Raw genomic sequence first — 26,281 nt, forward strand, 5'->3', positions numbered from 1 at the left:
TTTCAGTTCCAATATATAAAACTATTGTTCAGATGTAAAAGTAATATCTGATTGATTCATTTTGGTGATTGATACAAGATGTTTTTAATATAATATTTATATTTATTTCTCCGTAGTGTCTTATAAATGTAACTAAATAAATATATATTAATATTTGGAATAAACAATATTTTAGATGTGCCAAAATGTTATGCCTTTTTATATGTTTAGATCCAATCTCATAATCTTAATATTATGAATTTATGATAATAAATCATGATGCCTTTGCACTTCACTTCTTATGATATGATTTGGCAATTACTTAGAAGGTCGAGTATGCCATTTGCGATCGATCAATTGCAATTTGTCATAACCTTTACTGTCATAACCTTTACTGCCATAACCTTTACTGCCATAACCTTTAATGCCATAACCGTTACTGCCCCATAACCTTTACTGCCATAACCTTTAATGCCATAACCGTTACTGCCCCATAACCTTTAATGCCATAACCTTTAATGCCATAACCGTTACTGCCCCATAACCTTTAATGCCATAACCTTTAATGCCATAACCGTGAAACCCATTAGTGTAAACCATACATTTTAGGTTACAACACTTTATCCTCGAGTATCCAGGTTAAAGTCACAACAATACTCATTAGGTATTGAAACTATTGGTTCGTCCTAAATTATAATAAATTTCTCCCAGATACGAGGTAGACTGACAAAATTATTCTGAAGTTTCAATAACAAAGACTCCGTGGCCAAGCTGGTTAAGGCGTGCGACTGTTAATCGCAAGATCGAGAGTTCAATCCTCTCCGGGGTCGTTTATTTTTTGAACATTACTAAGCCATCAAATTATTTTTTTTCTTTTTAGATCAAGATAGATTACTATTTTATATTCACTTTACTTGATATAAAAAAAAGATATGTTCAAATTAAATACAAATATATCTAATTTAATACATATCCATACCTATAAGAATACCAAACATCACTTAGATTAATCTACTATTGTATTTGTACTTCAGGCCTGTCATCCATTTTTATAATATTAAATTTTTCAATACAAATACCCTAAATACATTGCTATTTTCTAGAGACTGATATCTTTGATCTGTTATACTAGTTAAGAGTTAGTTTGAGGATACAATAAAACAAGATGACGATAAGCAAAAATTCTGTGACAGTTTTGGCCAATCATCTTAAAAAAAACCCTGATTCAAAAGTCATTTTTTTAGTTGGGGCAGGTGCATCTACTTCTTGTGGTATTCCTGATTTTAGATCTCCTAAGACTGGTCTTTATCACAATCTATCAAAGCTTAATTTACCTTATGCAGAAGCTGTTTTTGATGTAGATTATTTCAAAGAAAATCCCAAACCTTTTTACACATTGGCTAAGGAATTATACCCTGGGAATTTTAAACCTTCAGAATTTCATTACTTAATGAAATTATTTGAAGATAAAGGTAGATTAAAAAGAATTTATACCCAGAATATCGATACTCTAGAAAGAGAAGCTGGTATTTCTTCAGAGTTAGTCATCGAGGCACATGGAAGTTTTGCCTCTAACCATTGTATAGAGTGTGCAAAGGAATTCCCGCTTAGTGTCTTCAAAGATAAACTTGATTCTGCTAATGCCAAAGGAGAGTTTTCATATGCAAAGTGTAGTGAATGTAAAGGTCTAATAAAACCTAAAATTGTATTTTTTGGTGAAAATTTGCCTGAAGCCTTTTTTAATACTTGGGATGATGATGTAGAATGGCTTTCAAAAAGACATAATGCAACAGAAGATTTAATAATTGTAGCAGGTACTTCACTAACTGTTCATCCTTTTGCATCGTTGCCCTCTGAAGTTCCTGATACGTCAAGAAGAGGCTTGTTTAACCTAGGTCTTGTAGGCGATTTTGAAGATAACCCTAGAGATGATGATATATTCATCGAGGGCCTTCTAGACGAAATTGCACATAAACTAGCAACTGAATTAGGATGGCTGGAAGAGTTAGAATTATTAATCAAGGCTGAGAATGAACAAATTCCAGAGTTGGTTAAGGAATTGGAGAAATTGGAATTAAAATCTTCAAACAATGAAAGTGAGAAGAAAAATCTGATCACTTTAGATAAGGCTAGAAAAGAAAATAAAGATGATAATGACGTTAACGATAAAAAAACGGAATGAACAAATGGGTATATATATTTAATTATTTAATTAATTATTGTGTAATAATGGCTACTGGGGTTTTATTTATAAAAGAACGGGAATTAATATAATGCCAATTTAGCAATTATATAGTCTATATAGTTATTAATATATAATACATTAAGTTTTATTAGGAGTTGATATTATTAAATGCGAAATGTATGATCTCATCCTAGGAGCATCATCACTTTTGAATGTCAATGCAGAATCTTGGCTCAAGTATAATGTATTCATACATACAAAAATACCACAATCAAAACCATTAGGTTGTTGAGGACAGTCGATATGAGATAAATCGAAATCTTCACCGATCGCATTTTTACTTTCTTCGACAACATAGTTTTTCAAGTCACTTAAAATCGCAAAACTCATAGCGTTAGGGCCATGGGATAATGAGTCTGCATATATTATTCTCTTACGTGGGATATCAATCATTCCCAATGCCCAATGAGATTGATTTAAGTTAATTGGAACAAATATCTTATTAAGATCTGTAATCTGTACCTTTTTTCTTTTCATCCATCTTCTCACACCTTGATAACCACGTTCAGACAAGCTAGTGTAGAAAAATGAATTAAACGCTACTGTTTTGGGACTTATTTCTTCGATTTTTTGCATAAAAAATTCTATGATTGTATCATTTAGCCATCTTTTAGGGCCTAATGTCTTATAATCACGTAATGTTATTTCTAAAGTTTTATATTTAGCCAAAATATCATTGCCATTTTTATTCAAAATCTTGTTAATTCTATCAATTTCCTCCTTTGATAATTTAGGAATCAAATCTTTTTGCTGTTCTTTGGCTCTTCTATCCTTGATCTCTTGTTTGATCTTTTCACGTTTGTCAAGAAGTTCTTTATACGTTTCAAATTTATTAATGAATTCTAAAAATGATTCCTTCACTGAGAAGTATTCCTTATAAATGTCACGACGTTTCTTCTCCAAGGGATCAACTGTTTGCTCTTTAACTATTATCAAGTCATCTTTGAATTCATTTTCTTTATAGTCTGAGAGGACCCTTTTAATCTTTTCTGTTAAATTTACAACATTTTTTTTAAGCCCAATATATTGTTCCTTATCCTCATCTAATAGTTCTAATTGATGTTGTCTTTCATCTTTCAATATCTGGGGAATTTCATATTCTCCCCTAAATATGCTTCTTAGATACTCTATTTGATCCATCGAAGTAGTACTTGACTTCCCTATCCCCCTACTTTTTGTTCTATCTCTTTTTACAAATGATGTACCATAATTTATGTTCTTGTTATCACTACTGGCATTTGGAATATATTTGATATGATGTTCATTGCTTTGCAAATGTGCAGGTGCTTCCCAGTTAAAGGGATCTCTCCTCACAGAATTTTGTGCTGAAACAGAACCACTCCTTGTGGAATAATTTTCAAGATTCGTATCTTTAATATTAGTACCTTCATTAGTTGCCCGTTTAAATCCATTCAAATCGAATTTTCTAAGTTTACTAGGGACCAAATAGGACTCAGAAACAACTCTTCTTTTTCTCTTCCCATTTCCTACCTCAACAAACTCATCCATTACATCAGGCTCCCTTTTTTTATTGATTCTATCATCTTGAGTTTGCCTAATAGTAGATCGCAGCTTCTTAAAACAATGTCTTGCTAATTTCTTTAAAGGACCTTTACAAGCATTCATAAGTTGGGAAATAGTTTCTTCACCACTAACATTAGTCATGAAACCTAAAGAATTAGTAGCATCACTAATATGCCTTCTATTAGTTAAACCTCTAATATCATAGTCAAAACTTTTCCTCGTAAGATTCCCATTCATTGTATTATTTTGACTTTTCTCAAAAATATCAGATTTTTCACTATGATTGAAGAATGAAGCAGACTCCATCATAAATACCCACTAAAACTATTCCAATGAACCATATATCTACCTCCTACCGGTCTATATTCTTATATATTTGCCTCTATCAACTTAGTTTGTCTCTTGTTTATACTCTTCGATATGTGTGTATTTTTTTTCAATATTTTGATATCAAGGTCTTTATTTAGTTAGTATGGACAAAATCATTAAAAAGCTAAAACTGAAGTTGAATAAAGTGACGATAATAATGATGACATTAATTTAAAGTTATAATTTAGGAATTGTATACATTTGCATATATACTTTACTATATATAAGATAAAATATAGATAAAAAATAATATATTATACTTGATTGTGTGAGTATAGGTAGGATACATACTAAAATTTAAGGACAAAATTTGAATTTGAAGATGTAACGAAAAATCATAATGTTACTGGGTAGGTTTGTGTGTCTGTATACAAGACAACTTTTTTTAAACGTTGTTGAAATATAGACATCTTGTTTTGTTTCGTAACCGTTTTAAAATTATCATTAATATTATTCTTGGTTCCATTGGAAGAGACTACTTTTCTCATTCCTAATTCGTTTCTACGTTCATTCAAACATTGTCATTACTCTTAATATGTAGATTCTAAAACGATGGTGGTGATGGTGTGTGTGTGTGTGGGGGGGGGGGGGGGGGGATGGAAAATTTGATTTTAAATTATTACATTGCATTTTTGTTTGTTAGTTGATTGTATTTTTTTTTGTTTATTTTAATTTGCTAGTGTATGTTATCGTATTCGTGTCTGTATATCTCAACAACAGTTAGCTTTAGAACTGCTACCACTACCTGAGTTGATATTTAAGTTTGAATCTTTTCCTGTACCATTAGCAGCAAGTCTATTACTGTCAATTTTTTCTTGAATCAATTTCGCTAAAGTAGAAAAAATTTCATTGACATTTTCATCATTTTTAGCACTAGATTCGATAAATGGGATCCCCAGTTCCTTAGATAATTCTTCACCTTGTTCGTACGTCACCGCTCTTGTGTCCATATCACTCTTGTTTCCGACTAGTAATAACTGAGCTTCGTCATTTGCATGTTCAGTAACAGTTTTGAACCATTGCCTAATATTAGCAAAAGTTTTTTCATCGGTAACATCATATACCAGGATAATACCCATAGCACCACGATAGTAAGCTGTTGTAATAGTACGGAATCTTTCTTGACCAGCAGTGTCCCAAAGTTGTAATTTGATTTTTTTACCATTAATTTCAACAGTCTTGATTTTAAAGTCAATACCAATAGTAGTGATAAAAGAAGGGTTAAATTTATCATCAACAAAACGAACTAGAAGACAAGATTTACCAACACCTGAATCACCAATTAATAAAATCTTCATGATAGAATCATAGTTCTTACCATTAGTTGAGCCTGAAGTCGATCTTAATCCTGACATATTTATTGATCTTTTATTTTTTTGATTTCGTTTATAATATATTTATATTTTAATTTAAGAAAACTGACCTTTGTCTACTTAAAAAAATGTAATTAATATTAGTCCAATGTGAATTTAGTCCAGTCAATATCTATTTACCCCACGGAGAATAAATTAAAATACCAAACTTATGTCGTTGTTATATTATCTTTTTAGGATTATTTTTCAAAATAATGAAAACACGTCCTATAATGAATGATCCTATATTTTATAACCTTATAGAAACAAATGAACAGCAGTATAGAGATAAATGTATAGTGCCAATAATTTTTATATTATACCTAAAATGTGATTATTATAGTATTAGAATTATTATTATTTTTTTTAAAAAAGAAAGAAAATAAAATAAAACAAAATAAAATATAATCTAATGTAATAGAATATAGTAATTAAAAAAAAACTGCAATAGTAAATGAAAAGTTTCAATTCAAGTTTTGGTATTCCCTAACAGCAGCCCTCAGCAACCCTTAAAGTAATACCTGATCCAGTATATCAAATAGATTTCAGCTTATTTAAACCAATTTAGTTCTATTATCCTCTGGGCAATTTGCATTATTAAACTTTATAACTTAAGTTTTATTTCAAATTTTTATTTTTTTTTTTTTAATTTTTTGTCTCCTAGTTTTGAAAAAGCACATACCATAGTCACGTGTTGTTAATTACCCGGTGTTATGATCATGTGATCCATTTGGGTTTTTTAGGGATTGTTCTGGAGATAGTTGATAGCACACCACTGTTAACAACAAACGTCACAGTACAAGATTAGTCCACTTTTGAATAAGAGCATGACAGTATTCATTTTCCTACCAATATGGGAATGATTTAATTTAATTTAATTTAATTTAATACCGTCAAATAATAGTTTCAATATTACTATTATTCTTATTAATACTACTACTACTAAATTGTCTATTGTTACATTGTTATATTAGCATTGTAATATATATATATAAATATATGTAGTTCTTTAAAAGAAAAGAATTGAAGAGAACGAGGGTGAAACAAAATTGGGAAGTTTTAAGATTTCTTGGATCTCAAACGTAATAACTTCTCCATAGGACACCTTCCAAATCTTCTAATTCTTCCGATGTAAACGATTGTCTATCAAATTGCCAAGTATCTGTTCTTACTTTTTTGAATTCGCTGATAGTGTTCTTAGCTGCTGTTCCCGCCATACCACCAGTTCTAGCCCATGACGCTAAATGGCATAATTGTTTTGGTATCCATGAAGGCAATGGGAAAACATATGGGAACGCAGATATGATTGCACCTAGACCAACAACACTACCATGAACTTTTGTATCTATCTTAGATAACGCTTTTCTTTCTTCCCAACTAAATTTACCTAAATTGTCATCAAATTTTTCTATTAATTCTATCATCTTCCCTGTGGTTCCTAAGTTGTGCACTATATCAGATAATACCTCCGAAGAACGTACCCTAACTTCAATAAACTGTGTATGATACAAATTATTTACAACAAATTGTAATATTTTATCCTTTTGTGATTCTGTCAATTGGAGTAATTGACTAGATAGGAAATGTTGCAATAAACTCAATTGCAATTGGATTTGATTAGACGAGGTCATCATAGTCTCATCACAGATCATATCTACAACCTCCTGTATGTATTTCTTAGGAATTGGAAGATATGCCAATTCAACATACAATTTAGATGGCATTAATCCACTAATTTTACAGACATCTTTCTGTTTAATCAAGCCAACTAAAAATGGTACAACATATCTGGCCAAAAATGGTATTAAAAGCATTTTATTAGGTCCCTTTAACATCTCTCTAACCCAACAATACATGGTTGAGGATATGTAGTAATATTTGGACTTCAATATTTCCTGTGCTGACAAATCTATTATGTTTTTAGCCTCTTCAGTGACCCTTGAAAACTGTTCCTTCAAATAAGATTCAATTTCCTTTGGCATTATTTTGATCGGAACACCCATGCCGTCTGGGTTCTTCTGTTGTATATCCATTACTGTCTTCGAATTAGGCAACGATGGATAACTACAGTTTTGAATGACAGTGGTAAATACTTTAGCAATAATTTCACGTATCTGTTCAGATGGGTGATCAAAAATAAAGGAGTCCAAATTCTTAATGAAATCTGGAGATTTAAATTCCATACCAACTAAAACATTCCTTAACATAGAAAGTTTTGAAACTTTGTTAGAGATTGAATCTGTATTGGTATTCAATATATTTTCGATATTGTAAAAGACTTCAAAAAATTCAGGGCATCTTCTTAAATCAACAACTGTAGGCAACCACCAACAAATTGTCACCCATATCTCTATCGCATCATGATTTAGTTCGTTATTCAAACAATCATACATAAATCTTTTGACAAATGCATTGCGTTTATCTAACATCTCTTTGGACATATATTTACTTGAACATATCAAGGCAGAGAATATTTCCATGGACAAGATCATAGACGCCTTGTCGTATCTGTCGTACGTCTTTTCACAAAGTTCGAATATATCTTCTAATTTAAAATCGCTTAGTTGCTTCGAACACAAGTAAACTAATAGAATAACAAACGAAACGTTGCTACTACTAAAAACACTCCTGGTTTCATTATCCTGGATAAAGTTTGAAGTAAGTTCTTTTAACCATTCTTTTTTCACAAGTTGGCCAAAACATGCAAGGATTTCTAACTCGTTCTTCTCCAAATTAATTTCGATTGGTACTGGTTTTACAACTTTCATTTTAGTTCCCCAACATAACCAACCTATAAATACTCTTGAATCAATGAAATACGATGGAGAGGTAAAATTATTCATTTCTTTAACAAATTGGCTCTTGTAATTGTCGTCAGAAGTTTCTAGATTTTCAATATAAACTGGATCAAAATTTCTTTCATATGCCTTCTCAAGATTGTACCCATAATCAGACAAAGAGAATAATTTGTTAAAAATGCCTAATAGTGATTTAACACTTAATTGAATAATTTGAGGATGCTTAGACTTTGTTTGTTCAAAAATAGCTTTCACTGATTCTTTGTTCGAAGAAGTTTCAAAATTAGATTGAATTCTAGTTATAAATCTTATCATAAAAATTGATATCTTCCAATTGACTTGCTTTTCATTTTCCAGCATTGATATCAAGTTATTACTTAATTGATACAGTAATGAAATAAACAATTCACGTTTCTTGTTCTTCGTTTGTTTCACAATAGATACCTGTTTGTTGATTTCTGCATCTACAGGAGCTAATGTTGAAATAATTTTATCTTCCATTAAACAGATGTTCGAAGGGATTTTTAGGCTATCGGCAATATCACCTAAAATTCTATCACCATAAATAGCAATATCTAACTCATTTATTCTACAACACTCAATCAATAACATGGTTAGTCTTTCCAAGTTTCTATAATCTGTCATTATTCTACGGTGGACCTTTTTAATCATTGTCACCTTTAAAATTGCCTCCAGCCTCATATGATCATGAGCCTTTAACGCTTCAGTCAGTAATTCGATCACTTCATTTATTATAATCGAATAAGACCCGACAATTGATTTCATACAATGAACTAATGTACCTTGAGCTGGTTTATGGATGTCAGGATAAACGGAAGTAGCTAATAAAATGATATCCTTTAATAATGAAATTTCTAACTTTGATGGTTTCCTATTCACTGAATGAAGAAGAACCCTACCCTGGTGGAAACTATCAGCTTTCATTGCTAGACAAGTTCTTGTATATGGTTCACTTAAATTCGATAAACTCTGTATATTTTCTAAGAATTCTAAGTCAAGTTTTGCTGTTGGATCATCACCAAATATGATTTCTTTCCCAATATCGGAGAACCAGACCTTTAAACCATGCAAAAGAATTTGGAAAACCATTGTGTAATTTTCAAAATTAGATGACAAAATTGAAAATAACTTATGAAAATATAGACCAATATCATTTCTAATCTTATGAACTTTGAAATAATTTGGACTGCTAAATTTCTCTTCTAAAGTATTACCGAAGAAGTAATTAGAACAATAAATATCTAGCTCCCAAAAATGACCGTTATTGGTATTAGAAGTTATCTCTGGTTTTCCATTTGTTATAATCTGTTTCTTAAATGATTTAATATTATCTATTAACATCTCATCATGTAGGCTGTTCTTCCTTTTTCTTCCTTTAATCTTGCCATTGGATGGTTGATTTCCCTTACAATTTACATCAAGGACCTCATCAACCAATAGACCATTTCCTAAAGTCAGTTTATTTGGATCTATCTCGTCAAAATTCGAGTTTTTCATTAAAAGTGACATCTCTTTCTCTGTTAGTTCATTAGGAGAAAAGCTTTCATTTCTATGAAAATCTGGATCAAATAATAAACTTGTTCCTGACAATGCGTGAGTCATAATAAGAACATACTTCTGAATTTTATCAACAAAATGATTCCCAGTATTGTTAGAATCAACTAATTCGTTAATTCTTTTTTGACAATGTTTTGAAATATCCTCAAGAAAATAGATAGCCGTGGTAACCTCTGCATTAGTTGGTTCATACCACTTAAAATCTAAATTTTCCTTTTTGAACTTATTATTGTCGAACTGTAAACCACCCCAACGATCTTTTGGATCCAATGGACAAGAATCGGAATACATGCTGCAATTAATAATTTCTGTATTTGTTAAACTTGCAATTGCACTGTGACATATTATTGAAGTAATAACATCTAATGGTGGGTTAGTGATATTCTCATATATGAACTTCATAAATTCTAATAAATCGTCCTTATATTCTAATATAGCAGAATGTGATTGTCTCAACATATCATTTAAAGCAGTCAAATAAAAAACCAATTTGAAATCTCTAGGATGAATCTCAGATGTACTTCTTATTGAACCAGCACCTCTTTCAATTTGAATATTAATGTTATATTTTAATTCTGAAAATAATTTTTTGCTGCAAGATGAATTTCTTCTGACAGTTGCAGCAAGAGGAATTGTCACTAGTTCAAAATTTGGATTACTATCCCCAAAAGAATCATTATTCCAAAAACATTCTTGTAATCTTTTTGCATAAAATGTAAAAATTTCATTGTCCATTGACTCTTGCATTATCATCGAAGTGTTGTTTAATTTTGAAACAAAACCTTCCTCCAGATCTACACTAATCAATTGAAAGATCTTATCAATATATTCTCTTAAAATATTTTTGAAAATGGTAGTCGATGCCCTAAATGCATTATCCAAAGTTTGTTCATCATATTCAAATGTAGTATTTGGAACATTGGATTTCATGTGGTAGTAATGTTGTTCAATAAAAGGTAAGGTGTACGATTCAAAAGTTAAATATTCATCATCTGATACAAGTTTTGTAAATGGTACAAATGTTGCAACAGAAACAATACCATTTATGATATTACTTGATAAATTTATGTCGTTCATGTCAATTTTTGATACTAAAATTGAGAGAATATTTGTCACGTGAACTCTGTAAAGCTTATCCATGACAATAAACCTTACAACTCTCGTAAACTGTTTAAGGGATGAAATAATTCTATGTCTTGAATTTATGTATTCTCCTGATAGAGCTTCATACAGATCACCCAGAATTTTGTCGAATACAAGATTAGAATTTAATGGACTTAATTCTAGTAAATAAGCAAAAGATGAAATATAGTAATTTGCTACATCACTGCTTTTATTCTGAGAACCAGTAATTAATAGATCTAAAAATATTTCTACCATTCTGGAATGACACTTTTCATTTAAAAACATAGGATCAGATTTCCCTTCCCTTGTTGCTGCCTGTTCATCTTTTGCTCTTCCATGATACATTTTAATAAATCCGTGGATAAATTTTGAAATAGGTTTAGTCCAAAAACCACTATTTGATGGATGAACAAATGTTTCAATGGATTTTATCAAGGATACTAACTTCTTGAAAAACATCTCATGTGTCGAGCCATTTATGGCAAAGACAAATGGTCTTACAGTTCTGGAGTATGAATGGATTTGGCCATCTGATCTTAAATGCCCTTGAAGTCTGTTAAACATAAATGTTAATTGATCATCTGTAAATAGACCATAATCTCCGAAATTTATAAGCTTTATGAATGGGTAATTTTTTGATAAAATTTTTGAATGGGCATCTTCTGAAACGTTACCGACAAAATCGTACATATGAGTGTCAATGGCAACATTTGCACTTACTGAACTCCACAAACTATAAAAAAACGGAAAATAGTCTGTAATTTTTGAATTATCATGATAATGATAAGGAACAAAAGATGTAATCATTGGCATGATTGTAACCATTGTTGAAGGAGCGATATAAGATAAGAATCTATCCATTAAATTTTTTAATAATTCTTCATCATGCTCGGCAAAAAATGGCTTTGCTTGATGTGCTAATTTTAATAATAAACGGAACAATTGAAGATCTTCCTTTGCAAGGATATCATGACGAACAAAATCTGAATCAGGATAAGGCAGAAACTCGAATAAAAAGTCCAATAATATTTTATGATCAAGCTCCAATCCTATGGATAATAATAAATTGGTAAAATTTGTATCATCATCATCTTTAGTTACTAACAATTCGAACATCTCTACATGCATTTGTCTATAAATTTTTTGTCCTTGAACTAAAGAAAGATAATAATAAACAGATGCTAGTGATTTTCTTAATGATAGAGGTAACTCTAAATGCATAAAATTTTTTAATTCATTGGTCCAATAATTAACGTTAACCGTTGCAGCAGATTTTGATGTAATTTTACCAGTTGCATTAAAATCAGGACCAGAAAAGTCTACATATTCATTTTCTTCAAATAATTCTTCATCTTCACCTTCACCTTCATCAAAATTAGCAATATCACTATTTAAAACTTCTGCTTCATTTATTTCACTAGTAATTTTAGTCAAGTCTAAATCTTGTGAAAAATCAACGACTTCCTTTTTAAAATCCATCAGATCCTTCTCAGATATTGGAATCAAACCTTGGATATCTCTTGACCCAATAGCAACATAAAGATTAGTCAAGACATGGCATAAATATTTTGCCTGCTCTAAATGTGTCTCAGTCTTATACGGCAGACATTCTTCAATTGGGAATAATGGTTTATTAGGTCTACAGAACCATTTTGAATTCGGATCGTATATCTCTTTCATATGAACCTCAGCATCAGGATTATAATCCAACCCATAAAACTTGGCCATCTCATCAATAATATTCTCTGAGTTCATATCACTTAGAAAACCAGCTCTAACAGGTGATGGAGTCTTTTGTGCTCGATCAACTGGATCTTGAAACTTCATTTCTTCATCTTTATTCGAAATAAGACCTTCAGAAACATCAACGCTAAAACTCATAACTATAAATTACGAGAATTAATCACCTTATGTAGCCTCGGTCTATTATCAACCTAACAATAAAGCTCAATAGAAATAAGATCTTTCTTTAAATATCTTAATCTTCTATATAAATTTTCAATATTAAAATTTCGTCATTATATCCAAAAGTGTAAATTTGGAAATAGATCGCAGATAAAGGCCTGTAGAAAAAACATATTTCCTTCAGCTCATCTCATCGATTTTTTTTCTTCTCTATCTCCTCAATATGCAAATGCAAGAAGGTTGATGTCTTAGAGACCAACCAACATGACCGTCTGCTAGAGGAAACATTGGTCAGGTATTGATGGATCAAGAGTAATTGATTTCTATTATTTTTTTTGACTAATTATAATTATATAGCTATACTACAACTACTTTTTTCATTACCCTTTCTCATATGAGAAAGATGGAAAGAGAGAAATGGGATCTGGGATCTGGTATCTCTGATGGGTTGAATAATTGATTAATGCTTGGAATTTTATCTTAATTCTATTTTGGTTATATTGTATTTTTCTATTTTTTTTCTTCAGTTGACGTAATTTGTTAGATTTAGTGTTATGATTCTTGAAGAGTTTTCCTTTTGATGTCTGTATATTCCTACAAGGGCTTCGGATTTCTCAAACATCGAATTCTTTAAAGAGATAACAATGAATTGTAATTCTGGGTTACCATGTCTTTGAATATAAGTTGCTATCCTTTCTACATTTGTAATATCTAATGCCGCATCAATTTCGTCAAGTACAAAAAATGGACTTGGTTGATATGAATTGATTGCAAATAATAACGCCAATGCAGCTACCGTTTTTTCACCTCCTGATAAATATTCCATATCTTTAAATCTTTTCAATGGTGGTGTGGCGTGGTATTTAACACCTCCATTATATGGTTCATCTTCATCTTCTAAGGTTAACGAAGCGTTACCACCGGCTAACTCTACCGATGAGTTTGGATTTTTAGTTAATTCCCTGTAAATAGGATCTATGTGTTCGTTAACATATTCAAATGCCTTTTCAAATAATTCTTTTCTCTTTTTCTTGATATTTACAAATTGTGTTAGTAACTTTCTTTCTTTCTTCTTTAACCCTTCAGTCTCTTTGTCAATCTCATCAAATTTATCCTTAGCTTCGTCGTACCTTTCAACAGCTTTTGAATTTGGCTGTAATTCCATTAATTTTTCTTCAGCATCTTTGATCTCTTTCTCGATTTTTTGACCAACAGCTTCATTACCGCTCTCTTTGTATTCAGCCGGTAATTCGTCATAGTCTACTTCAATCTCATTGGATATTAGGATAGTGTCGTTATCGATCTTATCATTTGGCAAGTTCTCCAATGTAATTGCCGATGTTATGGGTAATTCTATACCTGATATTTTACAGTTTTTGTAGATACCAATTTTCTCCAAGTCAACCTTTTCAATATCGTCATTGAACCCGAGTTTCTCTCTCTTAGATATTTCTAAACTATTTGAAACTTCATTCAATGAATCTTCTATAAAACTAATATCTTTCAGCTTTGAGTCTAAAGCTTTTTGCATCTCATCGATCTCGGTACGTTGGGTTTCCAATTCATTATCTATTTCTTCGATTTGGGTTTGAAGTTCAGATTCTTCAGTTTCTAATGAGTCCAAACTGATTTTAGTTTTCTGTAACTCACTTTGACCTTTTTCAAATCTCTTTTCTGTAGAAGCCAGCCTTTCTTGTTCAAATTGTAACTTATTTTCAATATTTAATATTTGCCTTTGAAGTTGTTGAAGTTCTTTTGCTTGCTTTCTTCTAATTTCACCTGAATGTTCTTCATATTCTTTGATAGTAAAACCTAGTCGATTAGTAAATTCTTTGAATATTTCCCCTTGTAAGTCCTCTTTCTTGTTTTCAAACTGTGAAATTTCTTCATCATAAACCTTAATTTTATCATTCAATGCGTCTAGTTTAGGCCCAAACTCTTTATCGATCATATCTGTTTGGTATTGAATTTCAACTTTGTTCTCCTCGAGAGCTCTATTCAATTGAGTAAACTCTGATCTTAAACTAGTTATATCAGTATTCAATAATGAAATTGTACTTTCTAAATCTCTTCCTTTAATTGCAAATGATTTGCTGGAAGTTGATAGTTCTTCTATTTGTGAAAGCAACTTATCTTTCAAAACAGTTAAACTTTGAAATTCTTCTTTATCCCATCTATTTGTAGCATCTCTTAAAATACCACCTGTCATTAAACCAGCTTTATGTATTAATGCGCCTTCTAATGTAACCAGCTTCGATTTTACATTATGCTTCCATTTTAGGTCCTTAGCAATAGTTAGGGTATCACAAATAATAGAATCTGAACATACATACTGCATTGCTCTTTCATATTCGGGTTCATATTCGATGGCATTTATTGTTAAAATACAGCCTTGGCCATCGGAGAATGGTAATGTAGGAACTTCAGATTCGATAGATTCCAGAGGAATAAATGAGGCGACACCTGCACGTTGCTTCTTAAGATACGCAATACATTCTTGTGCAACTGAAATGTTATCAGTAATAATAGAATCAAAATTTTTACCGAGTATAGTTGATACTGCAAGGGCATATTTTTCTTTCTTTGGTTGACAAAGATCACTAACCAAACCTCTGACACCAGGGAACAGTCTCCTTAACATTGAAACATTTTCCCTTAATTTTCTTTCATTGGTAGATTCCCTTTGGCTTGCACTTAAGTCATCAAGTTTTACCAGTGTTTCTCTTAATTTGTAGTTTAAGTCATATTCCTTATTACTTGTAGATTCAATTTCACCCTGTAAAGTTTTTAATTCACTAACTTTTTGTGAATGTAACGAATTCTTTTCATTTAAGGAAGATGTCAATTCGGATATTTCTAATTCTAGTCTTTCACCCTGAAGAACTAAGTCATCGGCAATCTTGGATTTTGCAAGCTCGATTCTATTCTTAAACATGGCAACTTCATCACTTGTCTCTTGTTTATCATTATTAAGTAAGGAAATTTTTGTATCGATATCGAAACCTCCACTACTTAGATATTTTTCACTTAACGCATCATATGTAACTAAATCTTCATCACTAAGGCGGTATTTATCAAAATTCTTGGCTGATTCTTTAATTTCCAATTCAAATGATTCTTTCGATTTTGTAACAACTTTCAATTGGGACTCATATCTCTCGACATAGCTTTTTTGTCTTTCTATATCCCTTTCGATACCTTCTATTCTCCTTTCAATATTTGAAATTTTTTTAGTAGTATTACGTTGTGAAACTTTAATTGGGATTAATTGTGAAGCTAATTTTTCTTTTTCCTTAGATCTGTATTCCAATTTGTTTTTATACTTCGTTATGGCTGCAGTATCTTTAACGATAGAGTTCTTAGCTTTTTGTAATATTTTTTCTTCATTGGCCAGTTTTTCTTTCAATTTTGAAACTTTTGATTTTGCCTCCTTTAGTTTATTTTTTGATTGAGACTTTTTCTCATCTAAATGATACAATTGCCATAGTGAGGAATAGACCAATAGATTCCTACGTTTCTCTAATTGAGCTTTATATTTCTCATCCTTAGTGATACCATCTTTATAGACTTTGATTTCATTATTGATTCTTCTTCTATTCTTGATAGATTCAGCAGTAGATTGGCTCAATTTTTCAACTTTCTCTTTTAATTCCTCATATTCCTTCTTATATTGAATTGAACCTGAAACTTCTTCAAACAATTTTGTCAAATCGGTTGTAGATTGTGATGCTATTTGTTCTACATCACCTTGAAACACTAAGAAATTTTTGGCCTTTATTAAAATGTTTTCATCTTCAAGAAATGATGTATATTGTTTATAACTGACAGTTTTGTTGTTAATCTTATAAGTAGAATCACCGGAATTAGAAATACTTCTCATCAGTTCATGGGTCACATCCTCCTTCTGATAAAATGCCTTGACATAGGCAGAATTAGGATTGACATCTTCATTGTTGTTGTCCTCATCATCACCCGATAAAAATCCTCTGTATATTAGATCCTTCAAAACGTTAGATCTTAAATGACTACTCTGAACACCTAATACAAATGAAATAGCATCCATCATATTAGATTTACCAGAACCATTAGGGCCAATGATACTGGTAAAATTAGATTCTCCAAATCCAACATTGACAACACCTTTATAAGATTTGAAATTATTTAATTCTAGTCCAAGTAAACGACCCATTTTCAATAGATTAAACTGGTATTATTAGCCAATTAATAGATTTTCAAATATTTCGTTACCTTTATTTGCAGAACCTTTCTTACTTCTTCTTACGTTGGAATGGTATTATCATTAAATCAATAAATAGTTAATCAAATTGTTCTTTATATCACATCTCGAATTGTTTATTTACGCGTTTCACCTGTAAATAATAGATAAGATCACTTTACGCGTCATATAACGTATATAATGATATTGATATCTCAAATTACTAACCGCCAACTATAAGCAAGATAGTTCCTGATATTATTATACGCTTTGAGATAAGTTATTATTTTAGTTAAATATTAGTATTTGTCTATTTAATGAATCTTAATTATAAATATATGGTAAATTCATTATATTATTACGGTTGATATCCCTAGAGGGTTCGATATTCTGCATTTTAAGCGACTGGAATAGAATCTCTGGTTATCGCATGACTAGTAGAATCGAAATCCAATAATTCGACAAAACTCTGACCATCCTTTTCTATGGCAGCCACTAGAATGTTTTCCTTGAAGTGAACAGACCATATTTGGTCAGCATTCCTTAAAATATTAGAATGGATCAATTTACCGCTTCTTAAATTATATATGTTAAATTGACCCTCGGATCCACTAACCAGAATGTTATCGTTCATGTCAAAAGTGGTTATTGCGCTTAGATTGCCATGGTGGTATGCAAATTTCCTAGTGTATTCATTGGAGTCCCAGCCTCTTAATGATCCATCTGCTGCTGCACTTACTAAGAATTTATTTGACAATTTTAATAACCCAACCAATGCCGTATGGCCTTGTAACGTATACATAGATCCTATGATGTTTATGCACGATGTCATAGAATTGATAACTTTTGTACAAGTACCATTTTTGCTGATATTTTCTAAATTCCAAATTCTGATTGAGGAATCCATACTTGCTGAAATACATCTACGTCTTTTATGATCATAAATCGTACAATATATACGATCGGTATGACCAGTTAATATGTACAGACATTTCATTTGAGCTATATCCCACACCATTAAATTGTTATCATAAGATCCACTAATAACAATATTACCATGTCCTGAGACAGTACGGACAGAAGCCATATGACCTCTCAAGATACCAACAAAATATGGATTTTCTTCAGGGGAATTAAAATATAATGGATATGAGGGATCTTCCCCAGTGGAGCTGGATTCTCTCGGTAATTTCCAGACATGTAATGTATTATCTCTTGATCCTGTAACAATATATTTGACATTTTTATATTCTACGATATCTAAGCATCTGACTGTGGATGTATGGCCTTTGAAAACATGTGTACAACATCCACGTTTAATATCCCAAACACGTACTGTTCTATCAGTAGATCCGCTGACTAATATACCGTCTTCATCGTATTTTAGTGCCCAAACACCACCGTCATGGCCACTTAATTCTAGTAAGAATTTCTTCTTCTTGGCGTCAATTACTCTAATCATTTTATCATCAGCACCTGTAATTACATAATCATCTTCAAATTGAAGACATGTTATTACACTTGTTATATGGCCCCTCAGTGTTGTAATTTTAGGAACAAAATTAGGATTATACCAGTTTTTTAAATATTTGCAATTTTGAATAAAATCAAGCCTGTAACCTTCTTCAATATTCCTAATCTTTGGATATCTTAACAGCAATTTTAACGAATATTTTTTAAAACTTTCTGGAGAAACAAAATTTTCACTTATTAGTAGTTGTTTCCATAACGTTGGAGTATTATTAGCTAGGTTATTCCAAACTTTGCATACTTGTGAACAAGTTACCAAATCTGGGAATTTTAAATTTGCTAAAATCTTCAATGCAACTTCTGTTGGTAACGAAGTAATGAAATCACGTTTCAAGTTATCCTTAATCAAAGTCCCCAAATCGGACAAGTCCCTTCTATTCATTTTGGCTAATAATTGGAATAATACATTCTTAAAGCAAGGGCCAGATAAGTTATTTTGCATTTCTCTGAATAATTCATCTGTGTACAGCCTTGAGATCAATGAAACGTTATCAGGGATAGCATATTGATCGTCTGGATTAAACGTAGACATATGACCTTGTAAAGAAGCTGTTTCTTCTACTGGTGTTGTGACATTTGGAGAAGCAACAGGAGAAGGTAACAAAGCTTCATCAGTTAATATTTCAGATGCGGTAGCAGCTGCAATTATAGTGTTGCCTGAAATCGGACTTGTGTTGACATTTGTCACATTATTAGTATTGACTAAATCCTTAGTAGTGTTATTATTATTACTATCCTTTGTGTTGATTAAATCATCAACGTTTTCATCCTCAATAGTAGAATTGTCATCTAAGCAACGCAACACTGTGGAAGAATTTGCCTCTATATAGTCAGTGGAACTAGGTGTTGCTAAAGCATTTGATGCCAATATGACATTTCTATACAAGTGATTGCGATGATGAAATGATTTTTCGTTGGTCGTATCTATTTTTGAACGTTTATGAACAACCTGATCCCTCTCATCATTATTTTGACACCTTTCTTCGGCATTAGAAGTTTCAATAATTCCATTATGACTATCACATCTATGCCTTTTTTTCGAATCTCGATTATTATGATGGTATTCGTTACAACTTGAAGAACTAACCTGATACCTGAACGGGATTGGAATACCTTTCAAGGGGAACTCCTCAGGAGGAACACTAGTCTCCATCATAAAAATATAATTCTAGTAAGTATTTATCCACTTGTAACTATACTTTTTGTTCTACCCAAAAAAACACTTAACGATAAATTTGACCTAAACAAAAATCAATAAATCACTATCTGTATGGCCTATATTTGAGAAAATTTAACTTAAAAAACTAGGAAACCAGCTATATACTTCTTCGGCTACCAATTTCCAATATATATCAAACTTCTAAAGCCTCCTAATATACCAATATCATCAGTTATGTCTATTATATAACTCTACTTAAATTCGAACTTTTTTCATTTTCTTGTCGATTTTTCTTTTATTAATTTTACTACATCAATATTTAACGATATCAACAAATTAGTAATAAACCTAAACAAAATCAATCATAGAGATATAAGGAAAGTATTGTAAGGAGGGTGAGATAGTTCTAAAGGAGAATGAATGGTGAAGCAGATTGCTTGATCTCGAAATTTAGGTATTCAAAGTGTATCTTTGGGTTAGTCTTTGTTATTATGTTGGAAAAGTAGACCTTGATTTTACAGAGAAAGTCTGGGCAAGTAGGGGTTGCAATGGCTTGACTAGATCTAATTAAAATTCAGGCAGTAAAAATGGAAGAATATGAAAGGGATAAAGATTTAAACATTTTAGAAGCAGTTGTCGTTCTTAAAGTTCAGTTAATTTCGTTATCGTTGCTATTACTTTTAGCGTATTACATTATATTGTGTTGATATACCTGTGCTAAGATTTCGTTTATCGGCAGCTAGCATGTGACTACAGGTGAGAACCCTTTACGTTCATTACTAAGGTGTAGATTAATTTCGAATTGAAAACTTCTTTTAGGAATAATGAAAAGTTTGGATTATTTTTAAAGTTTTACTTAATTTATTGAAATTTTTGAATCTCTAGTACGTTTGAGAATATTTTATATCAAGTCGTAGTAATACGACTATACAACAAGCAATTAATAGCAATATTTCTTTTCTTTTTTTAGGAAATTACAGTTGATTCATTTCTACAGATAACATAATTTGAATTTGAATTTGAAAATATTTCTATTTCAATGCCTCAGAGTAGAGATAACCCACCTTTTGTGCCTGAAGGTTGGACTGCACAATTTGATGATCAATACTCAACTTGGTTTTTCGTTAATCTTTCTAATAAAAATTCACAATGGGAAGCTCCTAGAGGAACTACTTGGAAACAAGGTAGTCCGGTGGTAGAAGCTCCTCCTGCATATTCAAGCAGTGATCTTTCGGATAGGAGACAACCTCCCCCTCCTCCACAACAACAGCCACAAGTTCAGGCCCCACCTAGAGAACAGGCTCGTTACTATCAACCACAACCTCAAGGTTATCCTCAGCAACCTGCTTATCAACAACCATATCCTCCCCAACAGCCATATCCTCCTCAGCAACCATACTATCAACAACCTTATCCTCCTCAACAGCAATATCCTCCTCAGCAGCCATATTATCAACAACAACCGGTATATATACAACAACAGGCTCAACAGAAGAACCACAGTGGTCGTAACCAAGCATTGATGGGTGGTTTAGCTGGTGCAGGTTTAGGTTTAGTTGGTGGTACTCTATTAGCTGATGCAGCCCGTCCAGATGAAACAGTTATTGTAAATAATAATGATTATGGTGGTGGCTATGATCAAGGCGGTGGCTATGATCAAGGTTACGATCAAGGTTATGACCAGGGCTACGATAATGGATTTGATGGCGGGTACGATGACGGGTTCGACGGTGGATTCTAAATTCCCATGTACTTGCATGAACTCATCGAGTCTCTCTTGTTTTGGACGATTATATTTCATAATTGATGTTTAAATACTATGTATTTGATTAAATCAACACATTATCTTTATAAATTTTAAAATTACAAATCTTTACTACGAATATGATTTTGGAAATAGACATGTCTTTGTGTATTCTTTAAGTCCTTGCAAAACACCATACTCCTTTATTAATCCATAGAGTATTGTATTATCATTTACCAATATGAGGTTATGATCGCTCCATAGCTTTGAATTTATCTTAGAAGTAGGCAAAGTGAATTTTGAATCGATACTAAATTGAATATTGAAATCGATTTGTAATTTGATGGTTTTTCGTAGATCATCAGATCCTTTCATGATATTTGTCAATACTAATGATTCTTGATTATTGACAATATTACAACTTTTCAATTGCCTTTGGAAAGTATCTTGTAGTTCTTTGAATATCGAATTTCTTTTTTGTAATAGTTTATCATATTGATTGGTGAAGAACAATAGTAAAGTTGGATTATCTTTACAAGAGTCTATTAGAGGCATTAGTTTCAATTTGTAATTTTCAGATATAGAAAGGATATCGAACTTCAATAAAATTTGTAAGGTAGTATCATAAGATAAATTTAAAATCAATTCAATTTTTGTAAATTTCCAATAAACTTTTATTGTGGTATTAGTTACATCTATATTCTCCAATTCTTCTGAAACTATCTCTACATTTACATTTGGATATAAATATTCTTCCAGATATCGTATTCTTAGGTCCATATTTAACAACGGTAAGGTATCATATTTCGATAATAATTCAATTTGTAAAGGAGATGCACCATCTATGAATTGAGTTTTAGCTTTCCTATTATCATCAATATCATTAGGTCCATCATTAGATAAGTTACTATTACTATTTAAAGTTGAAGATGCTATCAATAGGTCCCTTAGAAGATTGGATGCATTCTGGTCTAATAAACTTTGTTCATTTAATAAATTCTTTTGTCTTGTTGATATTTCCTTCTTATATGTATCGATTTCCTTTATGAGTTCGTTTCTCTTTGATAATAGATCTTCTTTTAACTCTTGCAAGTGCAATCTCTGAGTGTCCTCTTTACTTAAGAAGTCATCTTCGTTCTCTTGTTCTTGTTCTTGTTCTTGTTTTTGTTCCTGTTCTTCCTGTATAAGTTGACTATTGCTGGTGTTTACCTGCTTGTCAGACTCCAAATCTGAACCTAAATCTGATTCTGAAGTGAAATCCATGATAATTAGCAACTAATGGTGAATCTATCCACTGAGAGAGAGCCTTCACGAAACTTGTGTCATCCTGTAGGTAGATCAACTATTTATTATTGTTGTTTCCTATTGCTGTTATTATTATATTTAACATTTTGTCAAATTAGCCAACATTTCGAACCCGATGCGAAGATGACGTAATAGTGTATATTAGTAAATAAAGGTTAATGTAACGTAAAATAGAATAAACATGAAAAGTAGATTAATCACTGGAAAGAAAACAAATTTTAACCTGAACACAAACCACAAGTTATCCAGAGTTAGTAAGATATCCAATTCCAACCAATACTATTGCTTGTAGTATATCCATCATCCAGTACCTATATACTAACTATATATACTATAATATAATATAGCTCTTGATAGTTGATATACACTTCTACATACTCCACTCCATACACCACACTACATATCACAGACTCTCTTTCGAAACACCGTTCCACTCAACAATTCGTCACATGACATCAACTCAATTCAACTAAAACCTTCTAGAAATACCAGACACTTCTTTTTCTTTTTCTTTTGCTTCTTCTTCTTCTTCTTCTTCTTTCCACTTCGGTTCGGTTCGGCTCCGAAAAATTCAATCAATTCGACTTTTTCCGTTCGTAGTTAACAGGACATAATTCACCTATAGTCAACGGGAATGTGTGTATTGTATACTTCACTATATATAAATTTCGAAACTAGCAAAAAATGTAGTTCGATTTCGAATTATAAAAGGTTAATGAATGGGATGGGATGGATGAGATGAGTAACCTTGTTTTCAAAAGGAAGTTCTCTCTGTTGTACTGTATCATAGGATAATCTGTCCGCAATTAAGATTGCAATTTTTAGACTAACTCACTGTTCGGATTTTGCTATCCTATCTGTACTTTGTCTCTTTTTTTTGTAGTATTCTTTATTACTTTCATTAAAAGGTTAGGAAGGAAAAATTGAATAATTAGGCCAAAACAAATTAAAAATAATGTTGTCTGGTAAGGTTTTACAGAAACTAGTCTTCAACAATGTCCCATTGAAAACTAGTGTTGGTAGATGTTACTCAAATGGTTTTACTTTCAAATTGAATCAGTTCCAGAAATCAGGGTTTCATACTACAAGGGTTCTTTGCAATTCGGATTCATCTTTTAAAGATCCTTACAAGACTTTAGGTGTTGCCCGTAGTGCTAGTCAATCAGAAATTAAAAAAGCTTACTATAAATTAGCAAAAAAATATCATCCCGATATTAATAAAGAACCTGATGCTGAAAAAACTTTCCATAATTTACAAAATGCTTATGAAATACTTTCTGATGAAGATAAAAGAGCTCAATTCGACCAATTCGGTGCATCGGCTTTCTCACAGAATGCTGGTCCAAGTGGTGGTTCAGGTGGGTTCAATCCATTTGCTAATGGTAACGGTGGTGGGTTTGGTGATTTTGGTGGGTTGAATTTCGAAGATTTATTTGGCGCTGCCTTTGGTGGTGGTGCTTCAGGACGTTCAAATGGTGGATTCGGTTCAAGAGTTAACATGGTTAGAGAATATAAAGGTGATACCATCGAAATTATCCATAATTTAAGCTTCAAAGATGCCGTATTTGGTGTTAACAATGTTTCTCTAACTTTTAACGCTTTGGATCCTTGTGATACTTGTCACGGTTCAGGTTTGAAAAAGGGTGAGAACCACAAGAGAAGATCTTGTTCCTATTGTAATGGTACTGGTACTCAAATACATGTACGTTCGGGCTTCCAAATGGCTTCAACTTGTAACCACTGTCATGGTGAGGGTACTATTATTGCATTTGAAGACATGTGTACGAAATGTCATGGTGACGGTGTTAAATTAGATGCGCAAAAGAAAATAAATGTTAACCTACCTTCTAGTTTATCTGACGGTGATGTAATCCGTATCCCAGGTGAAGGTTCATTCCCAAATATTGCGGTCCCAGAAGAAGATAAAGATAGAGTTAAATTATCCAGAGGTGATTTATTAGTAAGAATACGTGTAAAACCTGATCCAGACTACACCATCAAGAATAAATACGATATTTGGTCTGTCAAAGAGATTCCAATTACCACAGCAGCACTAGGTGGTACCATCACAATTAAAACCATTGATGATAAACAAATTAGATTAAAGGTAATGGCAGGAACACAACACGATCAAGTAACATCAATTCCAAATATGGGTGTCCCACGTAGAAATGGGTTAGGACGTGGTGATATGAAGATTCAATACAAAGTAGTGATAAGGAAACCATCTACTGAAGTCGAAACCTGTCTATGGGAAGCTCTCGCAGACGTCTCAAAGGATACTACTGCAAAGAGAACCATGAGCAACAGCATTTTATCATCGAACCCTGAAGATACTACAAAGACCAATTCTAAGGATAGTAGCACAGATGTGAACACTCTAAAAAAGATTGAAAATTTTATTTCAGAAACATTTAAAAAGATCAAGGGCAAGAAACAATAATTTTAATTGAATAAATATGAAAGGATTCCAACATGTATATATAATTTACAAATCTGTATATACCATAATTAATCAATACATATACAAATAGAATAAAAATTAATAACAAATCAAAGGTGATAGGTTAAATAGTGTAAAAAATAAGTGTCATGATGGGATATCTTTATTTAACTGTTCACTATTCACTATCCACTGTTAATCGTATATCGAGGATATCGCGAATGCATCTTAGGATAAATTCAAAATGAGGAAAGGCTTAAATAACTAGATCGAGAGCTAAAAATAATTGAAAAGGTGATTAGAATCAAACGAATATTAGATAGAGGACATCTACAAGGCTTAAAATGACTAAAATGGTTGAAGTAAGAGTACCAAATGGATTTTCCATTAGGAGAATCCAAAAACAGGACTACGAAGGTGTAATTAAAACCTTAAGCATATTAACAACAGTTGGAGCAGTAACTGAAAAACAATTTGGTTCAATAGTTGAATATTGGGATACCCAAAAGTTACCAAAGGGAGATGTTTACAAATACAATCCTTATGTAATTGTTGAAGACTCTACTGGTAAAGTTGCAGCTACAGGGAATGTTATTATTGAACAAAAATTAATTCATGAATGTGGACTTGTTGGACATATCGAAGATATTGCAGTAGGATCTGAATTTCAAGGTAAGAAGCTTGGAGCATTATTGATTAACAAACTAACTGAGGTTGGTCTTGAAAGTGGTTGTTACAAGATAATCTTAGACTGTGATCCTAAAAATGTTGCATTTTATGAAAAATGTGGATTCCACACAGCTGGGGTTGAAATGCAAATAAAAGCTAATCTATAACAGAAACTAAAATATGGCTATCTCACGGTATTGACAAAAAAAAGAATCCAAATTATTTTTCGTATGTTTTCTGTGTAAGGCAATAAATTTTATTATTATTAAAAATTCCCAATTAGGAAAATATTCCAAAGGGATTGAACCTTTTTCCATTACTGGGAAAAACTTTTTCCAGT

The 26,281-nt window shown here is 31.7% G+C and overlaps 10 protein-coding genes and 1 non-coding gene across 11 annotated transcripts; 5 read left to right on the forward strand and 6 right to left on the reverse strand.

Annotated features, from left to right (window-relative positions):
• Positions 1–735: 735 nt before the first annotated feature.
• Kpol_1011trna1 lies at positions 736–809 on the forward strand. The gene has a single exon. It is a non-coding gene; the product is annotated as a tRNA-Asn (tRNA).
• Positions 810–1,144: 335 nt separating this feature from the next.
• Positions 1,145–2,161, forward strand: HST2 (histone deacetylase HST2; the record flags this gene model as incomplete). Its single annotated transcript, XM_001643139.1, has 1 exon — positions 1,145–2,161. One exon carries the CDS (start codon positions 1,145–1,147, stop codon positions 2,159–2,161), a length of 1,017 nt encoding a protein of 338 aa, XP_001643189.1.
• Positions 2,162–2,302: 141 nt separating this feature from the next.
• Kpol_1011p2 (uncharacterized protein) lies at positions 2,303–4,057 on the reverse strand (the record flags this gene model as incomplete). Its single annotated transcript, XM_001643140.1, has 1 exon — positions 2,303–4,057. The coding sequence occupies one exon, from the start codon at positions 4,055–4,057 to the stop codon at positions 2,303–2,305; it is 1,755 nt and encodes a 584-aa protein (XP_001643190.1).
• A 770-nt stretch (positions 4,058–4,827) lies between these two features.
• Positions 4,828–5,472, reverse strand: SEC4 (Rab family GTPase SEC4; the record flags this gene model as incomplete). The annotated part of the gene is made up of 1 exon (XM_001643141.1): positions 4,828–5,472. One exon carries the CDS (start codon positions 5,470–5,472, stop codon positions 4,828–4,830), a length of 645 nt encoding a protein of 214 aa, XP_001643191.1.
• A 1,073-nt stretch (positions 5,473–6,545) lies between these two features.
• On the reverse strand, positions 6,546–12,851 carry Kpol_1011p4 (uncharacterized protein; the record flags this gene model as incomplete). Its single annotated transcript, XM_001643142.1, has 1 exon — positions 6,546–12,851. One exon carries the CDS (start codon positions 12,849–12,851, stop codon positions 6,546–6,548), a length of 6,306 nt encoding a protein of 2,101 aa, XP_001643192.1.
• A 547-nt stretch (positions 12,852–13,398) lies between these two features.
• SMC1 (cohesin subunit SMC1) lies at positions 13,399–17,064 on the reverse strand (the record flags this gene model as incomplete). Its single annotated transcript, XM_001643143.1, has 1 exon — positions 13,399–17,064. The coding sequence occupies one exon, from the start codon at positions 17,062–17,064 to the stop codon at positions 13,399–13,401; it is 3,666 nt and encodes a 1,221-aa protein (XP_001643193.1).
• Positions 17,065–17,488: 424 nt separating this feature from the next.
• CDC4 (SCF ubiquitin ligase complex subunit CDC4) lies at positions 17,489–19,777 on the reverse strand (the record flags this gene model as incomplete). Its single annotated transcript, XM_001643144.1, has 1 exon — positions 17,489–19,777. The coding sequence occupies one exon, from the start codon at positions 19,775–19,777 to the stop codon at positions 17,489–17,491; it is 2,289 nt and encodes a 762-aa protein (XP_001643194.1).
• Positions 19,778–20,819: 1,042 nt separating this feature from the next.
• WWM1 (Wwm1p) lies at positions 20,820–21,521 on the forward strand (the record flags this gene model as incomplete). Its single annotated transcript, XM_001643145.1, has 1 exon — positions 20,820–21,521. One exon carries the CDS (start codon positions 20,820–20,822, stop codon positions 21,519–21,521), a length of 702 nt encoding a protein of 233 aa, XP_001643195.1.
• Positions 21,522–21,656: 135 nt separating this feature from the next.
• On the reverse strand, positions 21,657–22,787 carry CTF19 (Ctf19p; the record flags this gene model as incomplete). The annotated part of the gene is made up of 1 exon (XM_001643146.1): positions 21,657–22,787. One exon carries the CDS (start codon positions 22,785–22,787, stop codon positions 21,657–21,659), a length of 1,131 nt encoding a protein of 376 aa, XP_001643196.1.
• Positions 22,788–23,784: 997 nt separating this feature from the next.
• MDJ1 (Mdj1p) lies at positions 23,785–25,272 on the forward strand (the record flags this gene model as incomplete). Its single annotated transcript, XM_001643147.1, has 1 exon — positions 23,785–25,272. The coding sequence occupies one exon, from the start codon at positions 23,785–23,787 to the stop codon at positions 25,270–25,272; it is 1,488 nt and encodes a 495-aa protein (XP_001643197.1).
• A 344-nt stretch (positions 25,273–25,616) lies between these two features.
• Positions 25,617–26,108, forward strand: GNA1 (glucosamine 6-phosphate N-acetyltransferase; the record flags this gene model as incomplete). Its single annotated transcript, XM_001643148.1, has 1 exon — positions 25,617–26,108. One exon carries the CDS (start codon positions 25,617–25,619, stop codon positions 26,106–26,108), a length of 492 nt encoding a protein of 163 aa, XP_001643198.1.
• Positions 26,109–26,281: the final 173 nt, after the last annotated feature.

Source organism: Vanderwaltozyma polyspora, genomic scaffold, assembly GCF_000150035.1.
Source record: "Vanderwaltozyma polyspora DSM 70294 KpolScaffold1011 genomic scaffold, whole genome shotgun sequence".
In the NCBI taxonomy this organism is placed as follows: domain Eukaryota; kingdom Fungi; phylum Ascomycota; class Saccharomycetes; order Saccharomycetales; family Saccharomycetaceae; genus Vanderwaltozyma; species Vanderwaltozyma polyspora.